This window comes from Cupressus sempervirens, chromosome 10, assembly GCF_028749045.1.
Source record: "Cupressus sempervirens isolate cs-2001-9-10 chromosome 10, ASM2874904v1, whole genome shotgun sequence".
Classification (NCBI taxonomy): Eukaryota; Viridiplantae; Streptophyta; class Pinopsida; order Cupressales; family Cupressaceae; genus Cupressus; species Cupressus sempervirens.
The window spans coordinates 746,184,628-746,199,324 of NC_143127.1; the positions used below are offsets into that span (position 1 = coordinate 746,184,628).

A 14,697-nucleotide genomic window follows, 5' to 3' on the forward strand; every position below is an offset into this window, starting at 1 on the left:
AGATTTACTTTCTCTTTATATTTCCAAATTAATATTTATAGGCAGTATATACTAGCATAACAATATCCAATCCTCCTATTTTCACAAATTGATATTAGCTTGCATGAAGCTACATATATACATACATACATACATGTATGTATGTATGTATGTATATATGTAGCTTCATGCAAGCTAATATCAATTTGTGAAAATATATATATACACACAATTGAGATTGCTGAAGTCAGATTGAAGGTTCATATCAGAAGTAAAATAACCCTTGCCAAATAACATCACTGACTGTAAATAAATTACGATAGGAAAGGAATCTCGTGCAATTTCATTTATGAGAGTTCAGTCCAAACTCTAAGAGATTGCATAAGGGGACATTACAAGTGGTAATGCAACGTTGCAACTTGACAGCTATATGTCACAATCTCAACTAGGGACATCAGAAAGACTAAATAAAATGTTATAGATAGTGCTTCATATTAGCACAGCCAATGTAAGTGCTTATAGAACAAAAAAAATTGTACATATTTTATATATAAATTGGACAACTATCCAAGCTAGAAACTTCCTTGATCATGCATTCTTGGCATTTAGCAAATTAAGGAAACTCAAATCGTGCCATTAATAAAATACAATAATGATTCAAACAATCACAGCTAGCAATCTGAAACAGGGTTTCTCAAGATCCACACTCTAAATTTGTTCAAAATGTACCCTCTTAAAATCGTGAATTATGAAAGCCTAAATTCTGGAACAGGGCTTCTCAAGATACTCAATTTTTCAAAATGTACTCTCCTTAAATTGTATAGTATTAAAACCCAATATTTCATGTTCTTCATGAACCTAATTGGAAGTTCAAAATCAACTTTAAAAGTTCTTCACATTTTCTATGCAAGACACCACGATTTGAATTGTACAACATTATTTAAGACCTGTCTTAGGCAACAAAAATATCTGAAAACATCTAAGAAAAATAAGCTCAATAATAATTTGGATATGACCAATTTAAACAGCATATAATCAAAATGAAAATCTTATGCATTCCTAGAGATCTAAGAAAACCCCTGGCTGAAAAATAAGCTCTATAGTTGATTACATTTTGTTCTACTTAGATTACAAAATCCTACTCATTCAAAAACATGAGAGCTGCAAATGAGCTCTATAATAGTTCACAATTTTCTCTATGTCAACTACAAATTGTCACAATGCAATACATACACATTCATTAAGGACTTGATTAAACAATTAACAACCAAAACTTAGCCCCACAGTTGTTGACATTTTGCACTTTTTTTTTATGCCTCGCTTAAAATTTAAAAGAATACTATATCCAATCCCTATTCTTTCTTTAAAACTCACCAAAGAATGTAAAAATTAGAGTTTTAAATTGCTTATGTGCAATACTTGTAGTAAAATGGTTGAAAACAAAATAAGCATATGAGCTTTACGAGATATAAAGAATCTTCAGTCAATGGTAAAGAGATTTTGTAAGCAAAACTCTATGAAAAAAATTCAAAACTGAATTAGACATATACTCTTCAGAAGTCAGCAATGCTTACCATCCCATAAGTGGAAATTGTTGCCTCGCCCAAAAAGACTCCTTTTTAGCTTTTGGTGGCTAAAGCATAGATAACCAAAGAACCTGCTGTAAGAAAAGAGAACAGCCAACTAGGAAAAGAAACAACCACCATTGAAACAGCTACAGCAGGCCAATCGAGGAGAATTCCAGATGATGCAAGGGTAACTGTATGCATTGAAAATGTACTCACAATAAACCTATACAAAATGAAATGGATCACCATTCAGACACCGAACACAAAAGAAATATGATTCTTATTTTGACACTGAAAATCATTTTTTCAGAAGTAACAGTAAAAAATAATAATTATAGAGGTTATACTACCTATAAAGCATCCACTTCGAAAAAGAATGCAAAACAATGTATAATGATTACAAAATGTTTCCAGAAACAAGGTTAAACTTTCCTAAGTATCTAAATACTTTCATTACCTTTTTAATTATAATGAAATAGATGCCTAAGGGTTTCCATTGGATTAATTTACATTTGACATTATGTTTTTCATTAGGGCTGGAAATTGGAATCTGTCACACATTTTACTACTTAGATCATGTTAATTTCATCATAACTACTTCCTCTAACTTTGACACACAATATCTGGGACTTGGACTTTAGAAAAGTTGCATCCGGTAATATGATCCAATACAGAGACACTATAATTATGCAATTAGAGCGCTAAGTCCAATGTCTTAAAGAAGCTAAAATAATAATAGCTTTACAAGTAATTGCATACATATCTTTTAAATAGTATAGTCTATAAGCATGTGGGAGTATCAAAGAATTGATCGTATGGGAATTATACCTTTATAAACTTGCTTTATGGCAAGCTCAAAACTCCCACAGAATATTTTCAACTATTAGTACCCTGAAACCATACGAATCTCTGGCTTTAGCTTTACAACGGAAGCATATTCCAAAACTTTCTCTTAATAAGACTTAATAGGATATTCACCTTTACCTGTGAATCCTTGCCAAAGATAAGGCCTTAACTTGGGACATGAATTGATAGCATTATCTATCAACCAAGCAATGATTGGGTAATGACTGGATCAAATACAATTCATTAAAGGATATTGAATCCACAATATTTATAACATGAAATTTTAGTGTGTTTCCATCTATTGCCTATTGTAATAAGCTCCTCTATTGACCATATTTATGATGTGGTGATCATGGTGTTCGTGAAATTCAAAAGCCCATTATTCGCATCACAATAATTATAAAAATACAAATACAATCTACATAATCCAATCCAATTTTCTGTAGGATGCCCATACCTTACCAACACTGTCACCAATCAGGTTCCACCTTGAAACATCTTGCCATGGCTTGTGAATCTGTGATAGACAAACATTAATTCAGTCGTGAAACTAACAAATCATTCTGTGAGCAAGAAATGATTCAGAGTATTTCTGTCAAGACTATTTATTATTATGAAAGATCAAAAAAATGAACACCCCACTTCAAAATAGATAAACCCAGATGCAAAAATCTACAAATTAAATCCTGGCAGAAACCATATGACGATACCCACCTTCAATCTAGACAACTAACTAACAAACAAGCTCCAACCCTACACCCAGAAAATACTTACTAAATCTCTATAACACAAAGAGGGAAAGTAACTCAAGACAGTTTCAAATACAAACAGAAAGAAGTCCTATGAAAAAAGACTTGCCCAATTCCATACCAGACACCCAGCATAATTCAACAAAGCAGAGGGACTCCGGACACAACCAATCACAGTGGAGCTTGCTAAGCATAAAAACAGAGTGATGGTTAAAAAGACAAGCAAAAGAAAAAGCATAAAGAAGATTGCATTTGTGTGCTTCCTATGATCTCTGTATACCCTTTGACCCTAATTCTAAATTATGCAATTCATAATGACCCAATAATCGAAACCCAAAATCACTAAATAGGGAGTGCTACTGTACCTGAATCATGAGAAGAGTAAACCGTTGATGCTTAGAGAACCAATGTAGTGATCGATAATCAAAATTATCCCTTCCTGTCCAAGTATGCCAACAAGAAGACAGAAGGAGCCCTCCTGCAGGACATCAGCTTCGTGTTGGAGGCGTCGTAAATGTGAGAAACAGAGTACGGAATTCATTCCAGAATGAGAAGTTTAAATTGAAGAGTTTATACCTTCCCTGAAATGAATTCGTCGTGCAGGGCTTCGTAAATACGAGAAATTGAGTACGAATTTCATCTAGGCCCATTAAAAAGAAGGATGAGGAGTCCGAAAAGCTTTAAAAAAGCCAGGTACGATTCAAGATCGCTCTGAATGCTCTCAAATCATAACTAAAATCAACGGTACGATTCAAGGTATCTCTGAGCCTCTTCCTGTAATATCAATTCGCTCTTCATGTTTCCTTCTCTTCAAGGCCATATGAATCTCCCTGATTTGTATTAACCCTCCAATTCAAATACAAAGCTCAGTCCTCTGCCCTCTCTTCCGGATTTCGTTTGCCCCTTCTTAAATGTATAAATCCCCCAACGGCATGAATCTCCCAATCATGTTATTGCTATCAAACTCCCAACGGCATTTTGGAAAAAAAAAACATTACGCTCCACTACACTCCAACGGAATTATTTTTAAAGCACCAAATTTTCAAAGAAAACACTTAGTCTCCCAACGGCTAGCTGCCATTTACGCTCCAACCCTCCTGCTGCCTATGAAATGTCTGATCGCCTCCAATTTTAGCACATTGATAATTTGTACCGAGATGTTTTTAAACGATCGAGTGCAGTTTTACCTGTTTCCAACTTGACGTGGCTGTTTGCTTTTATTTTTTAGTCCGCGCCATGTTTTATAATTTGATTCAATTTTTTTTTAAATGATTTTATTTTTAAAATTATCAAAACTAATCGATGAGATTTTTAAATCAAAATTTAAAAAATAACATGCTCTACAAATCAATATATGATATCAGATATCATAATAAAAGTAAAGAATGAGATAATATAATAAATTAATATATATTAATGTTATTTTTCTTTACATTTTGATGTATTAAGTTAATTAATTCAGCTAATAACATTTTGGTATTTTTCAAATATTTATGTTTTCTTATAGTTTTAAATTTTTTATATATTTTAAAATTCTAAAAATGTCACTTATCTACATTGCTATTGACTTTTGGAAAAAAGAGCAAGGGAATAATTCAGAATTATTAGCCAAAAATTGTAAATATGAGAGGGGTTGTTGTTGCACTCGACATAGTCGTCTCCCTCGACCTACTCCACATGAACGTTCTTTCCAATTCTTGTCCTCCTTGCTTCTTCAGGAACATGTGACTATAGCTACTATAGACTGTCAATCAAATATGCTTCTTAATATCTAGCTTAATGAATTTTTTGCCTCTGATTTCTACAATTACTACAAGACCCATCTAGTTTGAGGATTCCAATAGGGAAATTTATTTGGAAGAAAAGGTCTCTTCAACCATTTCAATTATTACAGAACACCTAGGACAGATGCATTTTAAGCAAGTCTCCATAGTTTTACATGTCTAAAGATCATACATTCTTGCCACTCACAAATATCATGTCATTTGTGTACCCTGTCACGAATAATTTTCTTGCCACCATCCGTCCCAAATCCCCTATTCTAGTATGGCCTTTTGTCCCTAAAAGAAGAGATAAAAATGAACATTGATGTCCATAATTGCTCAAAATGACTGAATCGCTCTGTTGGTACTGCTAAGATCTTGCCTTCAACTACTTCCCTTGTTTCAGCATCTACAACCCTCATAGTATAGCTTTTTGTCCCTAAAAGAAGAGATTAAAATGAGCATTGTGTGTTTTCACCATTGGCATAGCTTGGCTTATCGCTAAAGTTTTCAGGCCCATATTGATGTAAAATGTTATCCCGCTAGCTCCTATCAGGGTAACATTTTGTTGTTTCTCCAATATAGTTATGCTCTTGGTTGATACATTCTGTGTTTTTTATGTTGTGGGTCCGAGTTACTTTATTTTCAAAGGACTTATATGTCAACCATCTTTTCTGAGATTTTTGGCTCAAATTTTATCGCATTATCAATATTGAATATAAGGACCAAGAAATGTTAAGTGTACATATGCATGAGGCCAAAAAGGTTGTGTATTTTCAACCATTTTAGCAAAATTATTGTGTGCTTTTGCACCTATGTTAATTTTTATTGGTGACCAAGAGAAAGCTTGAGGACAAAATATTTATTTCTAAACTACATTTTTGGGGTTCTACACATAAAGCAAACACTTTTCCTTCCTGTGTTGCCACTTGCAAAGGGTATAGGTATGTTTTTTTTTTTATTGCATGGGCATTTATTAGCTTATTTCCTATTATTTCATGGATCAAATTTAGTTCGATGATTGTTCTCCACTAACCACAAGGATATAGTGTAATGGACACCCAGGATTGCCCAAAAGCTGAATCAATTGTTGAAATTATATTAATTCTAAAAATGTTGCAATCAAGTACAAAGAGATGTATTCCAAAGGCCAAACCCTAAGGGAATGACGTCTAGAATGTTACAACAAAGAATGAACGTCCTCTATTGCCAAAAAAGGAGTGTTATTCCCACATCCAAGCTCTTATCAAATGCAAATCATAATCATCTGATACAATAATCTGATGATTAGCAATGAGACTTTCACCCCTATTTATCCTTTTCTTCATCCTTTTGGAAGGAACTAAAACATTAATTAATTGCAAGAGCTAGAAGCTTCCTCCTTCCAATAATTAATGCATACCCTAGAAATTCCTCCCCAGCAATAATTAATTAAATCATGAGAGGCTTCCGTCCTTCCAATAATTAATACATACCCTAGAAGCTACTCCCCTTGTAATTAATAATTAAATTAATTAAATACAAAGTCACCTTTTAATTTTAATTGAATGACTTTATAAGAAATTAATTTAATTTCTTCTTATCCTCTACTTAGACTTTGGAGAATGTGAAGGCCAAAAGATGGGATCATTACAAATCTGCCCTCCTTGAAATTGCTTGTCCTCAAGCAATTAAGTAACATAATGAACTCCAACCTCCACCTGGATCCCAATTGAAGTAATATGTGATATCCATATGGACATTAAACAAACTGCAAATGAACATCATTAAGACCAACCACATGTCCTGCAAATTAGCTCCCAAAACTTGTGTTGATGAAGTGTAAGTCTGGATGTCACCAGACGGTGGCTCCATAGAAGATCTATAAAACCTCTTCCTCCCAATTGCTGCAACACAAAACTGAATCTTTGTAGATGGTGAAAACTGAGCCCAACTCCACTCAGGTGAATGATCAACATCAACCTCAAACATCAGATTGTCATAAGACAATGTTGCATCCATGTTGAACATAGTACTATCCCAAGAGTGAACATTAACACTTTGTTGATCGATAGTATAATATGACTCTATCACTATATTGCTCATCTCATTAGCAATAACAAGTGTACTATCATCAGAGCACACATCTACAACCGCATGCTTACTACCAAACTCCTCGTTGGATGGTTCAACTGACATAGAAGTGGTTGTTGATATGACAGTTCCCTTGCATTCTCCTAATTCCACTATTGCTACATCATCATCCCTTGACAAGGCTTCATATGTGGTCTCCTAACTTTGCACGCATGTCTCTACCGACTCTGCCGAAATGCCCACATCACCAACATCATAGTTGGTTGGCTCTATACGTGTCTAGATCCCACCTGAGGAATCAACTACCTTCTGCTATGGAGCAACATACAAATTGTCAATGTTGATGCCCATCTGTCTAGCCATAAGCTGCAACATCATATCCATTTGCCTATTATGCTCCTGTTACATCTTGTTCTGCTCCTATTGCATACGTTGCCCCTTCTCTAATGTAGCCAATAACTGTCTGAACATCACCTCTTGATCTGGACTAATATACATTTTTTCAAACACTTTTCCCTTTATCCAGCTATCTATATGATCTCCACAAAATGGCAGGACTTATAGCTCTGATACCACTATAATGGACACCCAAGATTGCCCAAAAGCTGAATCAATTGTTGAAATTATATTAATTCTAAAAATGTTGCAATCAAGTACAAAGAGATGTATTCCAAAGGCCAAACCCTAAGGGAATGACGTCTAGAATGTTACAACAGAGAATGAATGTCCTCTATTTCCAAAAAAGGAGTGTTATTCACACATCCAAGCTCTTATCAAATGCAAATCATAATCATCCGATACAATAATCTGATGATCAGCAATGAGACTTTCACCCCTATTTATCCTTTTCTTCATCCGTCTAGAAGGAACTAAAACATTAATTAATTGCAAGAGCTAGAAGCTTCCTCCTTCCAATAGTTAATGCATACCCTAGAAATTCCTCCCCGACAATAATTAATTAAATCACGAGAGGCTTCCGTCCTTCCAATAATTAATACATACCCTAGAAGCTACTCCCTTGTAATTAATAATTAAATTAATTAAATACAAAGTCACCTTTTAATTTTAATTGAATGACTTTATAAGAAATTAATTTAATTTCTTCTTATCCTCTACTTAGACTTTGGAGAATGTGAAGGCCAAAAGATGGGATCATTACATATAGGGACTCTCCAACAACTTTTCTTTGTGCATGTGCCTTCATTTCTAGTTGTTTTCTTTCACTTTTATGATCAAGTGTATGCACATAATTAAATTTTATTTGATATTTCTTGACTTGCAATTGTGTAACTTAAACCTAGTGTGGTAGAAGTTTGAACTTCATAGCTTGATCTCAGTTATGCCTGATCTGTAAAGGTAAGTCTTATCAATATTTTTGGGGTTCTTTCTGGTTCTTTTGCAAAAATCTTTTTTTTGCAAATTTTAACTTTGTCTTTCCATGCATCAATAGAATCATTATATTTTCTCACATTTAATCATTTGTTATTTCTTACCTATGGCCAAATGTTTCTTTTACCTTCTTTAAGTTTTATAGGTTGTGTCAATTCGATCTATGGATGTTCCATTGTGAATCATATTTCCTTGTAACATCTCATTGGCTTTGACCTACATATGAGTCCTTAGAGAACATATCAATGTGATATTTGTATATGTTTGGGTGCTTATTGGTGTTATGTGCATCTGTAGGTGAGGAATAATCATAGTTTCAATATGGTGCAACACTGACGAGAGAGATAGAGATAGAGAGAGAGAGAGAGAGAGAGAGAGAGAGAGAGAGAGAGAGAGAGAGAGAGAGAGAGAGAGAGAGAGAGAGAGAGAGAGAGAGAGAGAGAGAGAGAGAGAGAGAGAGAGAGAGAGAGAGAGAGAGAAGCAAACTCACCTAATAAGGTTTGTGTTACTTATTGTAAACCACACCAAAGGAATAGGATTGAATATTCTAGTGGGTTTGTATTTCTAATAGTCAATTCCATTTAAAAAGGGCAGTATCATATGGTCTAATAGGTTTGTGTATCCATATTCAATCCCACAAAATAGGGTAGGATTGAATGGTCTAGGAGGTTTGTGTGTCCGATAATCAATCCTCCAAACCTTCCACCTTGTGGTGGCTTTACACCCCCATGAATAGTACTCCTATACTATGAGGATTGTTTGTGTATGAGGTAGGATGGGTCAAATGGTGTAACAAGTGTGTGTGCTAATCAACCAATCCAAGACATATAAAAAGAGAAAGAGTAACTGGTCCTTATCAAATTGTGTTATGGAAGTGTACTCATCCAAAATGTGATAAGAGAATAGTAACTAGCCCTAGCAAGTTTTGATATGCTAGTGTATTATATATGTTGTACTTAAACAAAAACATATGCAAATAAGGGAACCATGTATGCGCCCCCCCCCCCCCCGCCCCACAAGATGTCAATAAAAGTGCATATTTTGGCATCTTAAGGAAGTGATGAAGAAGGATAAATCAATTTCAACAATAAGATAGTATCCATGAGAAACACCCAATCCAAACCAAAGAGGTCACAACTCCTATGAGACCATGGAGGGGAAGAATGCAATGAGACACCTTGCAAGAAGTGAAATAATAAATCTTTATAATGAATAGCACACTATTATAGTGTAATAGATAACACAATATTATGAGGCTACAAGTTAAGTGATTTATTTACCATAGAAACCTAATTGCAAATCATGTAATATTAGATGTGCCATGATAAACAAATAACACACAACTAAGGAAAAAGTGGATCCTTTGGACAATGAGAAAGATAGATATAGTTCTATTTCTCCCCTAGTGTGGGAACAAAAGATAAGATGATTGATTATGCTACTCACAAAGTGGACCATGCATGACATGGAACCCCCCACGGGATCTAGGCTAACAATGTTACACAATACGAAGCAACATAAAAGGGACTTAGATGTTATCTAAATAAATTGGGATTGAAATATAGCTCATTATAAGGAGATATGTGTATAACATAATTATTGAGGAGACATTGAATCTTGTAATATAAAGCTTAACAATCTTTAGTAGAGTGATCATGGTAGCAACAATACATGTAAAATGGAAGTTCAATGCATTCTTGATTATGTTTCTTTTTGAATTGCGGTCTAGTAATCATCTTAACATGAATAAGTTTAGGCAAAACTATTATTTAATTAATAGGATAAGGCATGTTAGATGATGAAGGAGAGAAACTGGACAAAGAATGAGATTCAATATTTGTTGCACACATCCTGAATTAAAATAATGAATGGTGTTGATGACTTGTAGCTTATACAAATGCTCATGCCCCATATTGCCTAAGGGTACTTAAATTCCTTGTTTTTTACCACATTCATTCCTTGTGAGTCCATGCTTTGATAATAAATGATAACTATGACCATAACAAGAAGCCATATTAGAAGGAGACGATGAAGCTTCCTTAGTCATTGTGTCATCATAACTAGGTTTGATAGAATCATCATGAGTGGAAGGAGCGACAAAGTTATCAGAAAATTGTTTTAGATTTCATAAATTAAAGGTCAAAAACTTTATACTCCCCAATAAAGGTCGGTGTCATATCTAAGGATCCCCAATCATCTTCTAAAAGAACACTTGTAGAAGGAGGATCATCATTAATTTCTTGATCTTGTTTCTTCTTGTTCATGTTTTGTAGCTTCGGTCTAATAAACTCTAGTGAAGATACGTATATATACATTTAATATATATGATAAGTACATAAATATATATACATATATATATTTATACACATATATACATATATTTATTATTATTTATATATTAGAGAAAGAGATAATATATAAATTATATATATAATTATAATGTTTAATATTGTGAATAGACATGTCTTGAAGAGACATGTCTATTCATAACTCTTTCTCCATATAAATATATTGATATATGCATTTGAAAATCACAAACCAAATACAATGGCAGTACTTAGTACAATTGCAGTGATCCTCCATAAAATTTCAACATGGTATCAAAGCCGAACTGCAAATGTATAAGTGCATAATAAAAATATGTACAAGGAATGAGTTAACCATGGAGAGAAGGTGGACAAATAATCTCCTAAATTTGATAAAGCAAAAGATGACAGAATGGACAATCTACCTTGTACATTGAATACCATTTACTATAAAGGCAAGAAATATACAAAAAAGAATGGGCTCGATCCTTGATGCATGGTGTAAAAAATTTAAATCCACATTTAAAATAATACTCTTACATGGCTAATTATGTTGAGTAGTAATAACATAGGAGCATAAGATACGATAAACAAATTAAATACCAGGACACACCTTCTCATTGCTATACTCCTCCCCCAGGAAGTGCACAATGTATGGAGAGTCCAAAGACTTGAGAATGTAAAATTTATTTTCTAAAGAAGAAATAGAGTTCTCTACCATGGACTTCACAATAGAGAGATCACCATTAGAGTTGTTGAAGTCAAGGAAAATAGTACCAAACACTCCAAATCTAATAGTGGTTTCCTTTAATCATGTGCTTGTGTTACTTTTGGTTCCCATTTTTTATTGTTTTTTGAATTAAATTATGGAATAAGAAAGAATGACACACAAGGCACTGAATCTACCAAGAAAATGCCATAAGCGAACAGACCATGTTAGATTTTTAATGTGCGAGTTTGGAATGATTGATGAATGGTGACTTTCATGAACAAAAAGAGAAGTTGACTAGGTCATAATAGTGACTCGTAAACTAAATATTCCTACTTGTTGTACAATCTTTCAATTATATTATTTTATTCCACTCCTATGAGAGAAGTTATGCACTTAATGAGTGTTTTTCCCTTCTTTCTTTTATTGATGTTTGGTCAGTAACTAAAACATCAGATTGTTGAGGTTGCCCAATATTTTTGAATATTCATTGTATGGTGATATGCTTCAATTTGATTCATTTGTTAATTTATTAATGAGTATCATGTTATGAGTAAAATTAAGTATTATGTTATCTTAATTTTATTATTGAAAATATAAAATGAAGAGTTATGTTATAATACTTTATGTTGTTGTTAGTAATGTGTATGAGTTAAATTACTAACATTCTAACTAATGTTGATATTGTTATTTGTACAAACTCTAAGAGTTATTTGCCTTGATCTTTTCTTTTGATAATGTTATTTTAGGAAAAGGAGGATTGATATTAGATTCAGAGGGAGCTTGACATGTTATTAAAGGAAACCTTGAAAAAGAGGGAGAAGACTAGGGATGTTATTTAGTTAACCTTCTGTGAACTTGATCTTATTGATTAATAGGGAGTAAACCATGTTGAGATGGATTCTCTAGTGATCAATAAATTGTCGCAATCAAGAGGACTATGATTCATACATCATGACCATGTGATTTTACTAGGCCTACCCCCTATATACATCATGAGGAAGTGATGACTTCCAAATGATCATCATTTGTATTTGGAGAAGTTTTTGTAAAATGACAATTTTACACTAACTTGTATTATGAGATCAAACAAATTGAGTAAATGGTGAATGTCTTGCATCTCAACATTTTGGAAGACCATTACTCAGAGGATTTGGTGAATATCATTGATATTCTGGAAGGCCGATACTCTTGATATCAAATGTGATATCAAAAACTTTTGAGTACTTGGTGAATATCATTGATATTGTGGGAGGCCAATACTCTTGATATTAAATGTGATATCAAACCTTATTTTGAGTACTTGGTGAATATCATTGATATTCTGGGAGGCCAATACTCTTGATACCAAATGTGATATCAAAACCTTTTGATTGCTTGGTGAATATCATTGATATTTTGGGAGGTCAATACTTTGGATATCAAATCTGATATCAAACCTTATTTGAGTACTTGGTGAATATCACGTGTTAATATTCTTGTAGAGTAGTACTTGTGATATTGAATGCAATATAAAATGGTGAAAAAACTCTAAGATATCAAATGAGATATCTTTAAAATTTTCAATTCCTAATATTATCAATGGTATAATATATGTCTTGTGTTTGGCCTTCCTAACTAAGAGGGAGTGTAAATGTTTTTTAGCTTCAATTTGATAAACTCTAGTGGAGATATGTGTGTATTTATATATTAGAGAAAGAGATAATATATAAATTTTATATATAATTATAATGCTAATATTATGAATAGACATGTCCCTAAAGAGACATGTCTATTCTTAACTCTTTCTCCATATAAATATATTGATAGCTGCATTTGAAAATCATATACCAAATACAATGGCAGTGCGTAGTACAATTGCAGTGATCCTCCATGAAATTTCAACACTTAGAAAACTATTTTATTTAGTATCCATGTGAAGAGTGTACATCACATTATTATAGATAAACTTGACTTTTTGATGAAGGGTTGAAGGAGTAGCTTGCCTACTATGTATACAAGGTCTACCCAAAAGGAAGTTGTAATTAAGAGGTCCAGACATAACATAAATGAAAATATTTAAAATTAATAGACCTACTTTTATAGGTAAAGTGATGATGCCTACATTTTTTATAGAAATATTATCAAAGTCATGTATAGGCACATTGTCAAGCTGGATGTTTAGAGGATCAACTTTAACCACTTTGAGCATGTCCATATTATAGATAGTAAGCTCTGGCCCATCATAAATTCAGGTTCAATGAATGAGATTACCATTGATAAGGACAACTAACTATCATGCCCAAAAGTCAGGGAAAAAACACATGAACATTTTTTTTTTCAAAGTTAAATAACACCATGTTTAGCACATACTAAATTTAATATGTTACAGAAAGTATAAAAAGAATTGAAGTGAGTTTTGGTTGTAATTCTTAATGGTGCATAGTCAACATCTCAACCCTACTGCATTATGATAGAACCTTAGGTTTTCATGCTATCGGAAGACTTAGTTTGGGTTACACAATTCAGTTGATAAAACTCCAGTTGAAGTGTGACATCATAATCGAGACAGAATTAGGGTCCCATTATTCTTGGATTAAAATTGAATTAATATGTTTGACTAATTTCATAAGTCACATTAGGGTTGATATGTCTCCATAAATTCATTTCGTTATGATAGACATTTCCCCAGGTGAACTAATTTTGCACCTCTTAGTAAGTGATCTAGAACCTTAATACTTGATCTCATTTAGATTCATACTTTAATTTAACTAATTAAATCATTATTAATCAATATTTAATTACCTTTGACATTCATTTCATCTCTACAACACCCTCCTATTTCAGTATCGGGGCATCTACCTAAGACCCCTTCATTTACCTTTGATTCTTATGATCTTAGCAATTCGATTAATTTGACCCCAAATTAAATATTTATTATTATTATTATAAAATTATTTAAATGCTTCACCAAATCAAATAATCTAATCATACATAAGTCTTTAACACAAACATTATTTACTAATGAAGGTTACTTGACCCAACTTTCACTTTAAACTCCTACTAACATAAACTAACTCACACCTACTAAACTTCATTAACATATACTCTAACAATATATCCCAAATATGAAATATCATTCCTATGATAAATAAATACATAGAACACTGAACATTCTAACTTTGTTGTATAACTATCTACTAACCTTATTATCTACTACTAAACCTACTTACCTAACACTTCCCTTTTATTACAATTTAATATATAAATTTTAGAGAGAAAAAACATTCATTTCATAAAAATATATCTAATTAAAAAAACTAAACATAATTATTA

The 14,697-nt window shown here is 32.9% G+C and overlaps 1 protein-coding gene across 2 annotated transcripts in view; it reads right to left on the reverse strand.

Annotated features, from left to right (window-relative positions):
- Positions 1–4,345, reverse strand: part of LOC149536052 (uncharacterized) — a 177,583-nt gene extending 173,238 nt beyond the window's left edge. The window contains exons 1-6 of one of the 2 annotated variants that reach the window (XM_089804520.1): positions 3,719–4,345; positions 3,508–3,620; positions 2,851–2,910; positions 2,532–2,617; positions 2,376–2,438; positions 1,639–1,770 (exon numbers count right to left, since the gene is read on the reverse strand). In XM_089804520.1, coding sequence (XP_089660646.1) covers positions 2,585–2,617; positions 2,851–2,910; positions 3,508–3,620; positions 3,719–3,782 — 270 coding nt within the window. In that variant the 5' untranslated portion in view covers positions 3,783–4,345 and the 3' untranslated portion in view covers positions 1,639–1,770; positions 2,376–2,438; positions 2,532–2,584. Of the gene's footprint in view, positions 1–1,553; positions 1,771–2,375; positions 2,439–2,531; positions 2,618–2,850; positions 2,911–3,507; positions 3,621–3,718 lie in introns of those variants that run through there. The other variant, XM_089804519.1, reaches the window with a different exon arrangement.
- Positions 4,346–14,697: the final 10,352 nt, after the last annotated feature.